Source organism: Nicotiana sylvestris, chromosome 5 (genome assembly GCF_000393655.2).
Source record: "Nicotiana sylvestris chromosome 5, ASM39365v2, whole genome shotgun sequence".
Lineage (NCBI taxonomy): Eukaryota > Viridiplantae > Streptophyta > Magnoliopsida > Solanales > Solanaceae > Nicotiana > Nicotiana sylvestris.
In genome coordinates this window covers 82,192,778-82,211,826 of record NC_091061.1, presented here as the reverse complement: position 1 = coordinate 82,211,826, position 19,049 = coordinate 82,192,778, and the positions used below count along the sequence as shown (strand labels likewise).

Sequence of the window (19,049 nt, the reverse complement as noted above, 5' to 3'; positions counted from 1 at the left end):
CACATAATAACAATAAAGTTGAAAAAACATTGTCTAATGACTTAAGAGGAAAAATATCATGGAATCTCTGAGAATATAACTGTAAAACTGCTACAACCATCCCTCAAAACCTGGTGTCAACGAGTATGTGAGCATTACTGAATAACAAGATACAAGCATGATAGGTTACAAGTACTTTGATTTATGTTTTGATGATCTAAAAAACTTACTTTCCAGGACCAGTTAAAGAACCTGTTGCACATTTTCAAGACCTTAAGATCACAAGATCCCAGGATGGGATTCAGCCGGGAATATGATTCAATCCTTCAGAAGTGGAAGGAACAATTGAGGGACCAGGTCCCTACCAGTTCCTGAGGAGAATGCACGAAGTCAACTTTCCAGTTGGAAAGTTGCTGCCTGCACACGCTACTGTGCAGAACAGTGCTGCAGTCAACTTTTTAGGGAAGACTTTTTACCAATCTTGCTTGCATCATTGTAAGTGATGTCACACATGTATATATTCAATGCAAGGGAGGTAAAACAAATCACTTGAACTTTTGACAAGCTTATCAACGTGACCATTCAGCAAGCAAGTTTCATGTGCTTCAAGAACAAAGAACAAAACAACTATGGACGAGTTCCCACATAGATTAATTATATGTCCTTAGTTGAGTTGTAACTTTAAAATAGCTCTTTAATTGTAATTTCTATCTAGCTTGTTTAGAAGCATTCTATAGGAATGCATTTGTAAACCTTAAACTAATATGTTTGAGTCTTGGCTAGAGGTAGTCATGTTGTAAAGTCTTTGTAATAGAGTTATTACAAAGTGGCTTATAATAGACTATTACATGTTAGTGAGGGATTAAGAGGTTAATTCCTTGGTTGCACAGGTTGTAATCTAAAAGTTTCTTAGTAGTGAATTTGAAATCCTACAACGGTAAGTCGTGATTTTTAATCTCGTTGAGCTGGGACTTTTCAACATAAAATTCCTCTTGCCATTTAATTACTGTTGTGTGTGTGTACTGTTGGACCTGATAGAGAACCTAGTTCTCTATAGGATTTGGTGGACCCTTATATTTTATCAATTGGCCTGAGAGCAGGTTCTTTCTATCAAAGGATCCTCATGGATGCTCCTCCAAACTTCGAAAAAGGCCATTCTACTTACAGACCACCTAGCTTCAATGGGTAGTATTATGGATGGTGGAAAACTATAATGCATGACTTCATCATGGCTGAATATTCTAAGTTATGAGATGTCATATGTGATGGACCATTTGTTCCTACCAAAAACCTTGGCGACCCACCAGTAGCCATTCCCAAGACAAGGAAAGAATTCAACAATGCAGATAGAAAGGCCATAGAGAAGAACTTTTGTGCTAAGAAAATTCTGGTATGTGGTATTGGATCGGATGAATACAATAGGATATCAGCATGTCAGTCAGCTAAAGAGATCTGGGAAGCCCTGCAGACAGCTCATGAAGGAATAACACATGTCAACCACTCCAAAATCGACATGCTCACAATTGAATACGAGCTCTTCAAGATGCAAGACAATGAATTTGTCCAAGAAATGCAAACCCGGTTCACCTCCATCATTAATCAGCTTCACTCCCTTGGTGAAACTATTTCAAGAATCAAGCTGGTTAGAAAGATACTAAGCGTGCTACCTAGTTCTTGGGAAAGAAAAGCGAACGCCATTATAAAGGCAAAGGACTTGCAGGAGCTAAGTATTGATGAGCTTGTTGGCAATCTAAAAACATATGAGGTGAAAAAGAAGAAAGATAGTGAAAGTAAATATCCCAAGAAGGAGAAGAACCTAGTCCTCAAAACTGAAAACAACGAGTCAAGTGGTGAAGATGGTGATATGGCATACCTAACAAGAAGATTCAAGAAGATGGTTCGCAAGAATGGAGGCATTCCAAAAAGGGGAAGTTCTAGCAAGCCAAAGAATTATGATCTCTGTCATAAATATGGCAAGCCAGGACATTTCATCAAGGATTTCCCTTTCAAAAGAAGGATCAATACAAGAACAACTCTGACAAAGCATCCAAAAGGAATCTAGTTCTTGATAGACGCTTCAATAGAAAAAAAACCGTTGATAATGTTGCGAGACAAACTCTTGCTGCATGGGGAGATTCATCAAGCGAATTTGGAGAAGGTGATGAACCAAGTAACAACTCTATGATGGAAGTAGAAAGTAAATCAACCGAGTATGATTCAATTTTTGCTTTGATGTCCCAGTCTAATGATGAAGATAACGATGATGATGAGGTAAATTTTCTAGATATTCAAAGAAATCTGAAATCTTATTCTCCAAAGAAACTCATATCTTTGGCAAATATGCTAATAGACACTTATCATAGTCTTGTAAATGACAGTGATGTCTTAGCAGTTGAACTAGGAGAAGCAGAATAGTCTAGAGATGACCTAGTAATAGTTACAGTCGATCTTAGAGAGTCAATTGAAAACCTGAAGAATGAAAGAAATGTCTTAAAGAAGAGGATTGAAAATGTAGAACGGGAAAGAGATGACCTTCTAGTGGTAGTAATGGACTTCAACAAAACTATTGGGAAATCTACAATGGAAAGTAGGGCTAAAAGTTATCAAAAAGGAAAGAAAGTTGCAAGCGAGGCAAAATTAAGCTTGAAAATGAGATAAAGTCAGTGCAGTTTAGTCTCTGTGCTGAGCTTGAGAAAAACAAACAATTTCAGGAATAACTAGGTAGAGTGAAGAGTGATCTTGAAAAATCAATCAAGTGGACCTGGTCCTCTGATGCTACCACTGCCATGTACACTAATAATGAGGGAAACAGGCAGGGGATTGGATTTCAAAGGGAAAAGATCCATTACAACCCTCATAGCAAGTACGTTACTGTACCTGACAATTAGCTTTGCACTCACTGCGGTAACAATGGGCACCTTAAAGAAAACTGTAAGGCCAGATGTAAGTCTCAGTAGAAAAACAAAGCCTTTGCTGAAAAAGTAACTACCAGTAGAGAACCTTTTCCCTCATTTAAAAAACGTATAATGCCTCAATGGACCAAAAGATCCCTTATTCACCCTTTTCCTCATTACAAGGGACCCGAATTGACTTGGGTTCCTAAAGCTAACTCCTAATCTTCTTGTGCAGGGAACAATGAAAGGAAGCAGGCTACAATGGTACATGGATAGTGGCTACTCAAATCATATGATTGGAAGTACAAACGATTTCCTTTCAATAAAGGCCCTACAAGGAGGGAGTGTATCCTTTGGGAATGGCAAGAAGGGATACATTCTAGTAGTTGGAAGGATTTGTAAGTCTCTCTCTCACTCAATCAAAGATGTGTACTACGTGAACGTTTTGAAGTATAGCTTACTAAGCATTTCCCAAATCTGCGACAAGGGAAACAAGGTCGGGTTTGTGTTAAAAATCTATATAGTGATGAACCTAGTTATGGGTGAGGTGGTGCTAATGGCAAAAAGATACAAAAATATCTATGTAGCTGATTTTGAGTCGCTGAATAACGGTAATTTAAGCTGCCTAAGCGCTGTTGATGATGATACTGAGCTATGTCACATGAGGCTAGGTCACGCAAGCTTCACGCTGTTGAAAAAATTAGTAAGGAAAGGCCTGGTTCGTGGTCTGCCCAAATCAAGCTTCAAGGATCACAAAGTGTGTGATGCATGCGTAAAAGGGAAGCAAGTCAGATCTTCGTTCAAGCCCAAAAAGGAAGTCATCACGGTAAGGCCACTCGATCTCCTTCACATGGATCTTTGTGGACCTATGAGGGTGCGAAGCAGAAGAGGAAAGAATTATATATTTATAATAGTTGATGACTATTCTAGATTCACCTGGACCTTGTTCCTTAGGACCAATGATGAAACCTTTGAAGTGTTTGTTGCCTTTGTTAAAAAGATCTAAGTGAAGATGGGTAATAAAGTAGCCTGCATCAAGTCTGATCATGGGACGGAGTTTGACAATGCCAAGTTTGATGAATTCTGCACTGAAAATGGCATCACTTACAATTTTTCTTCTCTAAGAACACCTCAACAAAATGGTGTTGTTGAGAGGAAAAATAGAACTCTTGAAGACATGGCAAGAACAATGCCAATTGACAGTGGGATTGCAAAATATTTCTAGGCAGAAATTGTCAATATTGCGTGCTACTTGGTGAACAAGTGCATGATCCGGTCCCTTAGAGAAAAGCTTAGAAGGTCTACAACAAAAGGATTCAATGTGTAGAAGAAAGCATACATGTGATCTTTGATGAAGCTCACCTATCCTGTGCAAAGGACAAACATGTTAATCAAGATGGAGAGCCCTTATCTGTTCTAGGAGAAGTAATTGACATAGCAAATGGAAAGGCAGACATAATGAGCCATGTCAAGGAATCGAGTGAAGAAGATGCAAATACATCTCCATCAATTGGATAGGAACCTGGTCCCCCGATTACAACAACTGAAGCTAAAAACAGAGTTGTTGATGCAGTCCAAGGAACCCCACTCTATTAAGTAAGAATCACTCAAGAATCCCAGTTAGATGTGCTTGGTTTCTCTACGAATGAGACTCATGCACAAAATTGGAGGTTCAAAAGTTTCCATCCTCTTAACAACATACTCACTCCTATTGAATCAGGAGTTCAAACCAGATCAAAATCAAGGAACTCACTTGCCTTCTTAGCTTTTCTTTCCCAAATACAACCCAAAAATATAAAAGAAGCACTAAAAGATACAGACTGGATCACAACCATGCAAAAAGAGCTGCATCAATTTGAAAGGATCAAGGTGTGGCACCTGGTTCCTCGACCTGCTGATCGAACCATTATAGGAACCAGGTGGATATTCAGAAACAAGCTCGATGAGTTTGGAAATACAACAAGAAAAAAGGTAAGGCTTGTGGTTCAAGGCTATAATCAGGAAGAAGGGATTGATTATGATGAAACATTCACTCTTGTAGCTTGAATGTAAGCCATAGGAATTCTGATTTCCTTTGCATCTCATATGGAGTTCACTATTCCAAATGGATGTCAAAAGCGCATTTCTAAATGTCAAGCAACCTTCTGGTTTTGAGTGTCACGAATACCCTGATCATGTGTTTAAACTAGATAAGGCATTGTACGGGTTAAAACAGACTTCCAGGGCTTGGTATGAAAGATTGTCAAAATTCCTTCTAGGAAATGTCTTTGCAAGAGGGAAGATTGACAACACTCTTTTCCTAACGAAATGAGGGAGGAACCTACTCATTGTTCAGGTGTATGTCAATTATATCATCTTTGGAGACACTGCTGACTCTCTATGCAAAGAATTTGCTAAACTCATGGGGAGTGAATTTGAGATGAGTATGATGGGAGAACTGAATTTCTTCTTAGGACTTCAAGTGAATCAATCTAAGAAGGGAACATTGATAAGTCAACAAAAGTACAACAAGGAGCTACTGAAAAGTTTTGATATGGAAGCCATAAACGTTATCAACACGCCTATTGCAACAACTACTCGTCTAGACATGGATGAACCTGGTTCTCCTGTAAACCAGACCATGTATAGAGGGATCATAGGGTCTATTTTATCTCACTGCAAGCAGACTAGACATTATTTTTAGTGTGGGTCTCTGTGCAAGGTTTCGATCCAATCTAAAGGAATCTCATTTGAAGGCTGCTAAGAGAATACTGAAATATCTCAAAGGAACACAGGACCCGGTCCTCTATTATCCTTTAGGAGACAGTTTTGATCTTATTGGTATACTGACGCTGATTGTGCTGGATATCTGGTTGATAGGAAAAGCACTTCTGAGATGGCACACTTCTTGGGTTCCTACTTAATCTCATGGGATACAAGGAAGCAGAATTTTGTGGCACTTTCAATTGCAGAAGCTGAATACGTAGTAGGTGCCTCTTGATGTGCTCAACTTTTGTGGATCAAGCAACAATTGAAAGATTTTGGAGTATTCTAAGACTGTGTGCCTCTATTATGTGATAATACTAGTGCACTCAACATGGTAAAAAATCCAGTTCAACATAAGAGGACAAAGCACATTTATGTAAATCACCATTTCCTCAGAGACAATGTTGAGAAAGGGCTTATATGCCTAAAATTCTGCAGCACTGAAGACCAAATTGCAAATATATTTACCAAGTCCCTGAGTAGACAACACTTCAAGCAAAATTGTCTAGCATTGGGGTTGATAAAACTTTAGCAACGTAAAATTTTGCGGTTCTAAAGGAGTACGGTGCAACCTTTACCAAGAATATCATACGGATATTTCCCTACTACATGTATGTTAAGGCTATCCCTTCTTTCTTTTTGGCATGATTCAAATGATACAAAAAGAAACGAGTAAATGCACAGCTTTCATAAATGACTCTATTCATAAAAATACTAGGGGTCTCTATGTTCTTGATTCCCCATGTGACATATTATTATATCTTCTGTTCATAGGTCTCAGAATAATACGCAGCTGATAAAGCTTATCCGCAAGGAATATTGAGATTATTAACATATTTTCATGCATTTCATTCATTTATACATGTACATTGACCGATGACTAGATGGCATTATATACGAGTATTTTATTTATATGTATATACATGTATATGGGATATGAGAAAAGGTTATGGCGTTATATACACACCACCACCTAATCAGTTGGTATATGTTGATGATTTTGCCCACAGTGGCCAAGATAATATGATGGGATGTCCTCAGAGGCTTGATGATATTATGTACACCTATACCTATGCATCACGATATTTACACACACGTGCATGATATTATAACTGTTTCAGGATTTGCAAACTTATCAGACTTATAGGAGGAATTCCTTATTTCATGTTTCATTGATGTCTCTTATGTACTGATTTTCATGCCTTACATACTCAATACATTTCGTACTGACGCCTATTTCCCGGGGCCTGCGTATCATGTCTGCAGGTGCAGGTAGGCAAGCTGACGGTCCCTCTGCTTAGGATCCTTGATAAGCGAGAGTTTGTGTGCTCTAGTTGATCCAGAGATGCTTTTGATTTTGGTACGATATGCTTGTATATATATATGGGTATGATGTGACCCAGTCCCGTCCTTACATAGTTGTATTTTCTATTAGAGGTCTGTAGACAGTTATGTATAGTTGGATAGTATGTGGCCTTATCGTCTTTCAATTTTGGGTATATAGTTGTTTATAGCAGCCTTGCTGGCTCGCCCACTGTATTCCACATGTATATATACATATGTCTTTTGGATTGGTTTCCTCACATATGTTATTCATGTTTATATCTTAAACCCATGTTTAAGGACGTTCGACGTGTAGGATTCCGACACCCATCGTGGCCCATCGGATTGGGTCGTGACAAAAGTAGTATCAGAGCAGTTCGATCCTAGGGTTGTCTACAGACTGTGTCTAGTACAGTCTTGTTTATGGGTGTGTTGTACACCACGCTTATAGACGTGAGGCTATAGGACATATAGGATGTTATCCTCTCTTTTTATCTAGATTGTGCTATATAAGAATTCATCTTCCTAATAATATGTTACTTTTTTTAGCTATGCCTCCGAAGACAACAACCGCCCAAAAGGGAAAGTCCGTGTCTAGTGAGACTACTAGTCGAGGCCATGAGTTACTTGGGCTCGGGGAGAGTCTCATAGTAAGATTCCATCTCAGACTTCATATACCCGCCCTCTCCTGAAGAGCTTTGAGGGGCACGAGCTCCATCGCCCGCCCCTGTACATTTAGCCCCTCAGCCAGATACATCGGGTCAGGAGGTGAGAGATGTTATTCAGCTATTAACTTGATTAGTAGTCGCGGATGCTCGACGTCGGAAAGTAGGTATTGGTCATGCAAATAGGTCCGTCAATGCGAGGGTTCGTGATTTCGTTAATTTGGACCCTCCGGTATTCATTGGGCAGATCCAAACGAAAACCCTCAGTTATTGATAGAATGCAGAGTACTTTGAGGGTAATAAAAGCCACTATGAATGAGTCAGTTGAGCTAGCTTCCTATAGACTTCAGGATGTTGTAGTTAATTGGTACGAGTCTTGGGAGTTGTCCAGATGTGAGAATTCCCCTCCAGCAGTATGGCAGGAGTTTACAGAAGCTTTTCTTTATCATTATCTGTCACCATAGCTTAGTCGGTCCAGAGTTGATAGGTTTTTGACCCTTCGTCAGGGTAACATGAGTGTTCGGGAGTACAGTATTCAATTTGATTCATTGGCTAGGTATGCTCCCACTATTATATCTAAGATGGAGGATCGGGTTCACCGGTTCGTGATGGGGTTAGAGTCGCACTTACTTAACCATTGTATATTGGTCTCACTTCATCCAGACATGTATATTTCTCATATTCAAGCATTCTCTCATGGTGTAGAGGAGCATAAGTAGAAATAGAGGGCCGATCGTGAGCATGATAGGGCCCAGAATAAGATGGCGAGGTCTTTGGGTCCTTCTGGTGAGTTTTTAGGTTGTTAGAGACAATAGTAACCGAGGTATCAAGCACAACCATCGGCTAGTGCACCCCCTCAGTTTGGTAGTAAGAAATTTGATCGTTCCAAATATTCAGGGCCTCAGGTTCTCAGTATAGGAGTGAGTCAAGTCAGATAAGGTTGCTCTTGCCACAATGTGCTCAGTGTGGTAAGCAGCATTCAGGAAGTGCCGTATGGGATTGGGTGTTTTTTATACTTGTGGTTATCCGGGCCACGTTATGAGGGATTGTCCGACGAGAGGTGATGTAAGGATAGCTCAGCTAGCGAGATATGTAGCTAGTTCATCATCATCAGTACGCCCCCTGGCAAGGTTCACAAGCACCAATGAGTCGTTGTAGAGGCAGAGGCAGAGCATCTAGCTCGAGCGGTCCTCAGAACCACATTTATTTGTTGGCAGGACAACAGGATCAGGAGTCATCGCCTGATGTTGTTACATGTATATTATTAGTCTCCCTATGTGATGTATATGCACTGATTAAACCAGGTTCCAACTTATCATATATTACTCCGTTGGTTGCTAGCAAGTTTAGAATAAAACCTGAATTGGTTAAACCTTTTGAGATGTCTACACATGTTGGGGACTTTGTGACAGCTAATCGAGTATATAGGGGTTGTATAATAGTAGTTCATAGTCGATCTACCATAGCAGACCTAATCGAGTTAGATATGGTAGAATTTGATGTTATAATGGGTATGAATTGGTTGGCTTATTAGCATGCCAACGTTGATTGTATATCAAAGAAAGTCCGATTTCAATTTCTAGGGGAGCCTGTTTTGGAGTGGAAAGGTAATACGACATCGCCGGGAGGTAGATTTATTTCCTATCTCAACGCAAGGAAGATGATTAGAAAGGGCTATATTTATCACTTAATTTTGATTCAGGATGTGGAAGTAGAGTCACCAACCATTCACTCCATCCCTGTGGTTAATGAGTTTCCCGATGTTTTTCCCGATGAGCTTTCGGGTCTTCTGCTAGAGCGAGAAATTAAGTTTGATATTGACCTACTACCATATACTCATCTAATATCTATTCCTCCCTACAGAATGCCCCCCCCCACACATCTGAAAGAGTTAAAGCAACAACTAAAGGACTTGCTTGAAAAAGGCTTTATCAGACCTAGTACATTACCATGAGAAGCACCTGTGTTATTTGTGATGAAGAAAGATGGTTCCTTATGGATGTGTATTGATTATAAACAGTTGAATAAGGTGACAATCAAGAATAAGTACCCGCTCTTGAAGATTGATGATTTATTTGATCAGTTGCAAGGTGCCAAGTGTTTTTCAAAGATAGACTTGAGGTCCAAGTACCATCAGGTAAGGGTTAAGGAGGAAGATATTACGAAGATGGCATTCAGGACCATAAACGGGCACTTTGAGTTTCGTGTTATGTCGTTCGATTTGACTAATGCCCCAGCAGTATTCATGGATTTGATAAACTATGTGTTCAGGCCCTTTTTAGATCTGTTCGTAATTGTATTTATCGACGATATATTGGTGTATTCTCGTTCAAAGGCTGAGCATGCAGATCATTTGCGTACTGTGCTCAGAGTTCTACAAAAATGGAAGTTATATGCAAAATTTTCTAAATGTGAATTTTGGTTGAACTTTGTAGCTTTCCTTGGGCATATCATTTTGGGTGAAGGCATCCTGGTGGATATACAAAAGATTGAGGCAGTAAAGACTTTGCCTAGACCCACAACACCAACGGAGGCTCGTAGCTTTCTCAGTTTTGTAGGCTATTACAGGAGATTTGTAAAGGAATTTTCTTCCCTTTTAACACCTTTGACAAAGTTGACTCAAAAGGGAGAAAATTTTCAATGGATTGATGCTGCAAACGGAGACTACAGGCATTAAAGGATAGATTAAATTCAACACCGGTTCTAACGCTCCCAGAAGGGACCGATGGTTATGTTATCTATTGTGACGTTTCAAGCATTAGATTGGGTTATGTGTTGTTGCAGCATGGTAAGGTTGTAGCTTGTGCTTCTAGACAGCTAAGAAAGCATGAGAAGAAATACCTGACCCGCGTTTAGAGTTAGCCGCGGTGATTCATGCACTAAAGATGTGGAGGCACTACTTGTATAGCATTCATGTTGATATCTATATGGATCATAAGAGCCTCCAGTATATCTTCAAGCAAAAGAAATTGAATTTACATCAAAGGAGATGGTTGGAGCTACTTAAAGACTATGACGTTGATATTTTATACCATTCGGGGAAGGCGAACGTAGTAGCCGGCGCCCTCAGCCGTAGATCTATGGGTAGCCTATCATATTTACAGCCAGAAAAGAGGGGAATAGCCCAAGAGGTTCATCAGCTTGCTAGTCTTGGAATTTGGTTACTGGACTCAAGTGATATTGGAATTACTATTCAGGATACAACAACATCCTCTTTAGTAGCAGAAGTAAAGGAACGCTAGTACAAGGATACTATGCTAGTTCATTATAGGGATACCACCCCTTATAAGGAGAAGACACCGTTTGAAATTACAGAAGATGGGGTCCTTAGATATCGAGGATGATTATGTGTCCCTAATGTTGCAGGGATGCGTCGGCTGGTTAGAGGAAAAATTCACTATTCTCGTTATTCTATCCATCCAGGAGCGACAAAGATGTATCATGATATCAAGGAAGTATATTGGTGGGACATAATGAAAAAGGATATAGCAGAGTTTGTTGCACAGTGTCCTAACTGTCAGCAAGTTAAGATTGAGCATCAAACACCTGGTGGATTATTGTAGGCTGTGGTGATTTCGACATGGAAATGGGAAGTAATCAATATGGATTTCATCGTAGGCTTACCTCGTACCCAGCGTAAGTTCGATTCGATATGGGTGATTGTTGATAGTCTTACAAAGTCAACCCATTTTTTGTCTGTTAGGATTACATATTCCGCAGAGGATTATGCAAGGCTTTATATTAAGGAGATGGTACGACTGCATGGTGTCCCTGTATCTATTATCTCGGATAGAGGAGCTCAAATTATAGCTAACTTCTGGAGGACCTTCCAAAAAGGATTGGAGACTCAAGTAAGTCTTAGTACAACATTTCATCCCCAGACAGACAGACAAGCTAAGTGTACTATATAGACACTTGAGGATATGTTAGGAGCTTATGTGATAGACTTCAAAGGTAGCTAGGATGATCATCTGCCGCTTATTGAGTTTGCATATACTAATAGCTACCATTCAGTATTTAGATGGCTCCATACGAAGCACTTTACGGATGGAAGTGTAGGTCGCCTATAGGGTGGTTCGATGTTGGGGAAACTACGTTAGTAGGACCAGAATTGGTACAACAGGCAATAGAGAAAATTAAGCTTATATAGGAAAGGCTATTAGCAGCTCAAAGCCGTCAGAAGTCTTATGCGGATAATCGATGGCGAGACTTGGAATTTCATGTTGACGATTGGGTATTCATAAAGCTATCACCGATGAAAGGTATTATGAAGTTCGAAAAAAGGGAAAAACTTAGCGCTCTGTACATTAGACCATATAGGATCATACGCAAGGTAAGCCAGGTAGCATATGAGTTGGACTTGCCTTCGAACTTGGAATCTGTACATCTAGTCTTTCATGTGTCTATGCTCTGTAAATGTATCGAAGATCCTTCCAGAATTGTGTCAATTGATGACGTTCGGGTCATAGAGCAGCTATCATATGAAGAAACTCCCATTGCTATACCAGACAGACATGTTTGGAGATTGAGAACTAAAGACATAGCTTCGATGAAAGTACTTTGGAGAAACAACAATGTGGAAGAAATGACTTGGGAGGCCGAAGAAGACATGAATTCTAGATATCCCTACTTATTCCCTCCTCCAGAGAAGGGTCCAACTAAGACATCACAACCTTAAGGTACGTGTACAAATTCTTGTGTTTGTTATTATCATTGGCCGTTATTGATGATTGTGATCCTCTGTGGCATTGAACTATTAAGCTTCTGCAGGGAGAGTTGGTAGTAGTGTTGTTACAAAGACGACTCTGCCAAATTTATATAGATCCCGGGAAATTAAACATTTGAGGACGAATGTTTCTAAGAGGGGAAGGATGTTACATCTCGCATTTTCGTACGTTAAAATTCCGTCTTTATTAATCGATGTAGACTCGGGGATAAGATTATCTTGAGGTTAAAGTTTTTATGCTAATTATAACAAGTGATAAGTAAGTGTCATGAAGTATAAAGGGTACACGAATTAAAGAAAACGAGTTTCATCGAAGGTTGCCGATTTGGGATAGAACACGGGTCGAGAGATAATACCCGATATTTATGGACGAGTACCATACAAGGTACCATATGACTGTGATATTATGATGTATAAAGTATATAAAAAATGATTAGTATTTTCAGATAATTCTCAATTACGCGGGTAATTCGTTAATTACCGGGTAACGGGACATTACCTAATTACCTAATAAGTGGATAAAGATTAATAATTTCCACTACATCCCTCCAAAAACGTGGCAATTGGCCACAACCTAAGGAAAATGACTCCTTAGTCATTTTGATAGGTGGCAATTAAATAGAAAAGGAAGTGACACTACATGTCTTGTGAATCATTACAAAATTCAAAGACACTAGAGTTTGGCAAATCCAAAAAAATGTTAGCTCATTTTGTCACATCTTGAAAATGTTAGCTTTCTTTAGCCATTTCAAAGCTTTCAACAAAGTGTTCTCATATCTTGAAAACAAACCAGAATAAGAACGTCGTTAATTCTTAATTAAGAACCAGATATCACTCTTTCTAAGTTCAAAGTGCTTCAAGAACAGAAGCTAAGTTCAATCCACAAAGGCTCCAACGAAATTCTTGCAATAACACAATTCCAACGAGAATTGTTAGAATCGTAGCAGCGTAAAATTTTGCGATTCTAAAGGAGTACGGTGCAATCTCCTCCAAGAATATTATATGGATTTTTCCCTACTCCAGGTATGTTAAGGTTATCCCTTCTTTCTTTTTGGCATGATCCAAATTATACAGAAGAAACGAGCAAATGCACAATTTCTATAAATGACTCTATTCATAGAAGTATTAGAGATGCCTATGTTCTTTAATTCCAATATGTGTTATTGTTCTATCGTCTGTTCATGGGCCTCAGAATATACGTAAGTTGATAGAGTTTGGTTTTTGATATTAATCAGAGATATAATGGTCTTGTGACATTCCGAGAGATTTTATTAACGTATTTCATATGCATTTCATGCATTTATACATGCACATTGACCCATGACCAGATGGCGTTATATACGCGTATATATATATATATATATATATATATATATATATATATATATATATATATATATATATATATATAGGATATGGGAAAGATTATAGCGTTATATACGCTCCACCACCTGATCAATTGGTATATATTGATGATGTTGCCCATAGTGGCCGAGACGATATGATGGGAAACCCTCAGAGGCTTAATGATATTAAGTACACCTATACCTATGCACGACATAAAATTTATATACACATGCATGACGTTATAAATGTTTCAGGATTTATAAAGTTATTAAGATTTACATATGGATTTCTTTATTACATGTTTCATCTATGTCTCGTATGTACTGATTTGCATGCCTTACATACTCAGTACATTATTCGTACTGACGCCATATTTCCCGGGGCATGTGTTTCATGCCCGCAAGTGCAGGTAGGCAAGTCGACTATCCCCCTTCTTAGGATCCTTGATCTGCGAGAGTTGGCGTGCTCCACTTGATCCGGAGCTACTTTTGATTTTGGTACGATATGCTTGTGTGTGTATATATATATATATATATATATATATGGGCATGATGTGGCTCAGCCCTGTCTTTGTATAGTTGTATTTCTATTAGAGGTCTGTAGACAGATGTGTACAGTTGGATAGTATGTGGCCTTGTCGGCTCACCCATTGTAATCCGCATGTATATGTATATATATTGTTGACACCCAATTTTTCTCTATATATTTTATTATATTCAAAATACATTCAAAATATCCTATATATGCATACATAGGTATATCCAAACATTTTAGTATTTTTCCTAATTTTAAAAGATTTTTTAAATCAATTTATTGCCCTATTTTAGTAGTACAAAAACTAATAATTATTTCCAAAATAATCATTTTGGTGAATAATTTATTTTATTCTCATATTTATACCAAAACATAGCTAAGGTAATTTTTACACATTTTTACAAATTTATTTAGTATTTTTAAAGCTAAATTGCATATAATTGCAATTTTAGCCTATCTTAATATTTAATTACGTTTATAATTATAAAATTGATTATAGTACTTTTAATTTAATATTTATACATTATTAATTAATTTAGCACTTTCAATTTATTTTCAGAAACCATTTTACTATTTTTTATAAAATAAAAGGGACAAAATGGCTATTTAAATACCAACACTATTTTATTTCAATTTTAGCCTAAAATCAAACCCAATTAACCCCAAACGGGCCAGCCCAATTCCTAAAACAACCCGCCCCTAACCCGCTTATCCAACCCGCCCGATTTCCTCTTTTGATCCAGGCCGTTGATCATTTTGATCAACGGCCAGAATTTCCCCTTTCCTTTTTTCATTCCCAAACACCCCCAAACCTATCCCATTTCTCACCAACCGCCGCATCTGAATCCTCTCATCTCTCAAACTCTCTCAAACTTTCCCCTCACCCTAGCAACCTCTCATCATCCTCACCTCAAAACCCACCGGAATCCATGGCTTCTCAGGCCATGGAAACCTTATACTCACCTCCCTTTGCTCTTATACACTTGGTCCTTGAAGATTCGAGGTCTGACCTTGAAGGTTTTCGTCCAGATCTCCGCCGATTCAAGGTTCTATGGCCATCTCCGGCTTTGCTCCGGCGTATCCTGGTCCTATGAGCCTGCTTCTGACTTCTCCGACTCAGATCGGAGACCTTTTCAAAGCCTTTCTCATTCTAGGGTTCTTCTGAAACCCTAACCCTTCGATGTTTTCTCTGATTTTTTCTTAGATCTATTCTATATCTAAGCTCTACTTGAGTTTTTAAACGTTTTCCCCAACTCTTCTTTCAAAAATTACTTCTTTCCGATTTAGGGTTTCTAAAAAAGCTTAAAATGTTTCTCTGACTCTTCTTTTCCTTTCTTTGTGTATATTTGTCATGCATGTACTTCTACTGCTTTCTTATGCTATACATGTTCTTCTGTGCTTGGTTTTCTTTACTGTGTTTTGTACCATGCTCGCATGTTTATCTTGTTGTGTTTTCCTATATGATCTTTTGCAATGCTTTTCCTGTATTTTTGTGTTCTTCTACTGTATGTATTTCCTACTGAGTTCTTAAGTTTTTTTTGCCTTCTACTGAACTTTGTCTGAGTTCTTCTAAAAGATCTCTTTAAACATGTTTCTTCTACGGTTTTCTTAAATGTTATACCATCTCTTTTCTCTTCTGAACCTTGACTAAGTTCCTTCTGGAAAGTACTTTCTTCTGCTATATCTCCTATTGTGTTCCTAAGTGTTATTGCTTTTTCTTCTACTGAACCCTGTTTAAGTCCCTTCAAAAAGGTTTTCTTAAACACGTTTCATTTACTGTCGTGACTATTCTCTCATTATGCTCCTACACTCCGTCTGCTTTGAATGTTATTTGTATTTGCTTGTCTTCTCATGAGATTCTAAAAAGAAATCTCTGATCCTGTTACCTCCTCATCTCTGTATTCGACTCGAGTCGGAAACCCTAGAATTTGGGAGTTTCCTCCGAGTTTGGTCATATGATCAAACTAGGGTTCTGTTTGAGGACCCTTGACACTTTCAGACTTATTTCTGGGTCTATGAACTAAGTGTGAACTTCTTTCGTTTGCACACAATGCTGATTCTCCTACACTAGACTCTTCTATTGAATAGCATGACAAATTTCTTCATGTTTAACGTGTCTGTGTGCTTTTATATATGAGGAATCTTTCTTCAAAATAGTTTTCCAACTTGTGATTGATTAAGAATTCCTTTTAATAATTTTAATTTATTGGTACTAATTTTCCTTAAGTCGAAATCTTTCCCATCTTTCTGACCTGGTTCATTCATACGAAATCCTCAATTTGTGATTTACTAGCTGTTAACTGATTTTCTTTCCTTATTTGCACAAACCATGTACTATCAAGACTTTGTCCTTAAATAAACCTCTATGTATTTACCCCTCTTGTACTGATCTGGAAAAGTTTTGATTGACCCTTTCCTTAATTATTTTGCCCGTTTGAAATCAGAATCCCTTAATTAAAGGGAGACCTTGTGTTATTGATTTCCAAACTATTTTCTTACCTATTTCTACTTTCTTTCTGCACTATAAAAGGGCACGACCCTTATGCACTTTGGGACACCTTCAATTGAATACTTTTACACTTCAGACTTCACAATTCTCTTCTAAACTCATAACATTCTGATTGCTCGTTTACACTTTGGCTTTACAAGACTACTACTTTCTCTTTGTTTGTTTTCTCTGAAACTGGTATGTCCTAGTTTTAGTTTCAGCATCCCCAATGTGTTTACTTAAATTTTTTATATCCACGGTTACTTTACTGTTTATGTAGAGTTCAATATTTAACATAACTTGCCTATGTTCTACTGCTTGTTTCTACTGTGAATCTTTGCTCCCTACCCCATTACCCCTATGTGTTTGTAAGTGGTGATTTAGGGCATGGCAACATGAGTTGTTGCCCAAGACCTAAGTTCTGAATCCGTGAGGTCCTAACCTCTAATAGGCTGGAGGGTGTGCCAGCATATCCCATTGCTGAGTATGCCCATCAGTTTGTTTTTCTTGTGTTCTTGCAAATTCCCTACTCCCCTATACCCCTCTAGGCACTGATTTCAAGTTATTCCCCTCTTCCCTTCCTTTTTTTTTCTTCAAAATTTCACTCCTGCACTCGCGCTCTTTCTTAGTTTCTAAGTTTTGCCCCCCTCTTGTGAGTCTTGCCTTGGAACCTTGAGTTCCCTCTAAACTTGGACACTTGAGGGCTGGCCCTTCCACACTGCACTATATCTTAATCTGGTTACACATTTGGGTGTGAGCACTGTCCGGAGTCCCTATGAGGCTCTTAGGGAACTCTGACACATCCAAATGAGAGAAAGGCTATGGTTCATGATCTCTTGAAGTTGGTTCATCTCACACTTCAGACACGGAGTCTGAACTAGGCTCCCCTTGGTTGTACTCTAATTGCTAATGTATTTTTGCTTTTCTTATTCATTCAGGGTTGTAATAACTTGTAATAAATGATTGGGGACGGCTAGTGAAAAGGGGAGGGAATAAATGTATGCAAACGGTAGATAACTTTCCTATAGGTTTACTAATTTCTGCATTCACACAGATATCCTGCCTATAGGTTTACTAATTTCTGCATTCATATAGATATCCTGCCTATAGGTTTATTAATTTCTGCATTTACATCTTGTCTACAGTTTACTTATGAATTTCTGCATATCTTGTAGACATCTTGCCTATAAGAGTTTCTTTTTGAATCTATGCACTCACATATAGAAATCATGCCTATAGAATTCTGCATTCGCATATAGACACCGGGACTATAAGAACTTTTGCATTCTCATCTTTAGATAACATGTCTATAAGAATTTCTGCATAGATACCATGACTATAGGATACACATGTATGTAGATAATATGCCTATAGGACCTTTCTGATTCTTGCACACTCCTCTCTCATTAGGCAAACATAATTATAGGCCTTAATAATCAGTGTAAGTAGATATCACGTTCGTAATAAAATACAACACCTAGACAACATGTTTCTGCACTTATCTATAATAGTGTTTTAAGTTAACAAACACTTAGAAAGCATGCCTATAGGGGTTCTAATCAAAATCTAAATCGCCTCACTCGTTTTAAGTTTAATCTGTCAGTAGTAATGCGTTATCAATCGTAGAACTTGTTTTATTCTGTTAAAACTGGCAACCTTTTTGTTATCAGTTTACCTCTTTGTTTCTGAAACCAGTAGATATCATGCCTATAGGTTTCGCCTAGCACTTAGGCAAGCATTAGGGTAAAAGTTTTAACTGTAACAGTCTTTATTAATTACAACCAACAGGCAGGTGTAATTCGGACTTCTTATCTGAAAATATGTAATAAATCAGCCTGCTTTAACTTCTTAAGTTTTAATCAGACCCTAATCAATATGTGCAAGACATGCTAAACCATATGCTTTTCTTTGGTTTAAGGAGGTTTATTTGAGGCATACCTGTTTATGTGCTTTCCCAATGCTTGCTATATATATGTTTTGATTGTCGCCTTAGAATTTTGTCCTTTTAAAACCGTAAAAACCTCATACCCCTTCCCTTTTGGGATTAGTAGTCCCAAATACCTCCGGGACTGATAGGATTAGGGCGGTAATAGCATGCAATAAATAAATGAGACCATTATGCGTTTAATACCATAACGGGGTGGGAAAGGGTAGATATGGATATGATAACCACGCGATAATGTCACATGTAGCCCCTCATCGAGGAGTGATTACCGGACATTGCGTGGGGTGATCTATATTATTTATAAACCTAGGACCCCCTTTCCTTTGTTTTTTTCGTTTCTTTGTTTCTTTGAAATTTCAACTGTTTCTCTCAGCCTTCTTTTAATTCTTCCCAACTTTGTTTA

At 38.3% G+C, this 19,049-nt stretch overlaps 1 protein-coding gene across 1 annotated transcript; it reads left to right on the top strand.

Moving 5' to 3' along the window:
* Window positions 1–359: 359 nt before the first annotated feature.
* Window positions 360–2,394, top strand: LOC138868897 (kinetochore-associated protein DSN1-like). Its single transcript, XM_070146474.1, has 3 exons — window positions 360–474; window positions 1,326–1,876; window positions 1,996–2,394. Exons 1-3 carry the CDS (start codon window positions 360–362, stop codon window positions 2,392–2,394), a joined length of 1,065 nt encoding a protein of 354 aa, XP_070002575.1.
* The last annotated feature ends 16,655 nt before the right edge of the window (window positions 2,395–19,049 follow it).

Excerpts from the sequence above, each read along its gene's own strand:
- LOC138868897 (XM_070146474.1), top strand. The coding sequence starts at position 360 with ATGCACGAAGTCAACTTTCCAGTTGGAAAGTTGCTGCCTGCACACGCT. Across the intron at positions 475-1,325 it reads CCAATCTTGCTTGCATCATT|ATAGAAAGGCCATAGAGAAG; the intron begins GTAAGTGATGTC and ends TCAACAATGCAG. Across the intron at positions 1,877-1,995 it reads CAAGAAGATTCAAGAAGATG|GATCAATACAAGAACAACTC; the intron begins GTTCGCAAGAAT and ends TTTCAAAAGAAG.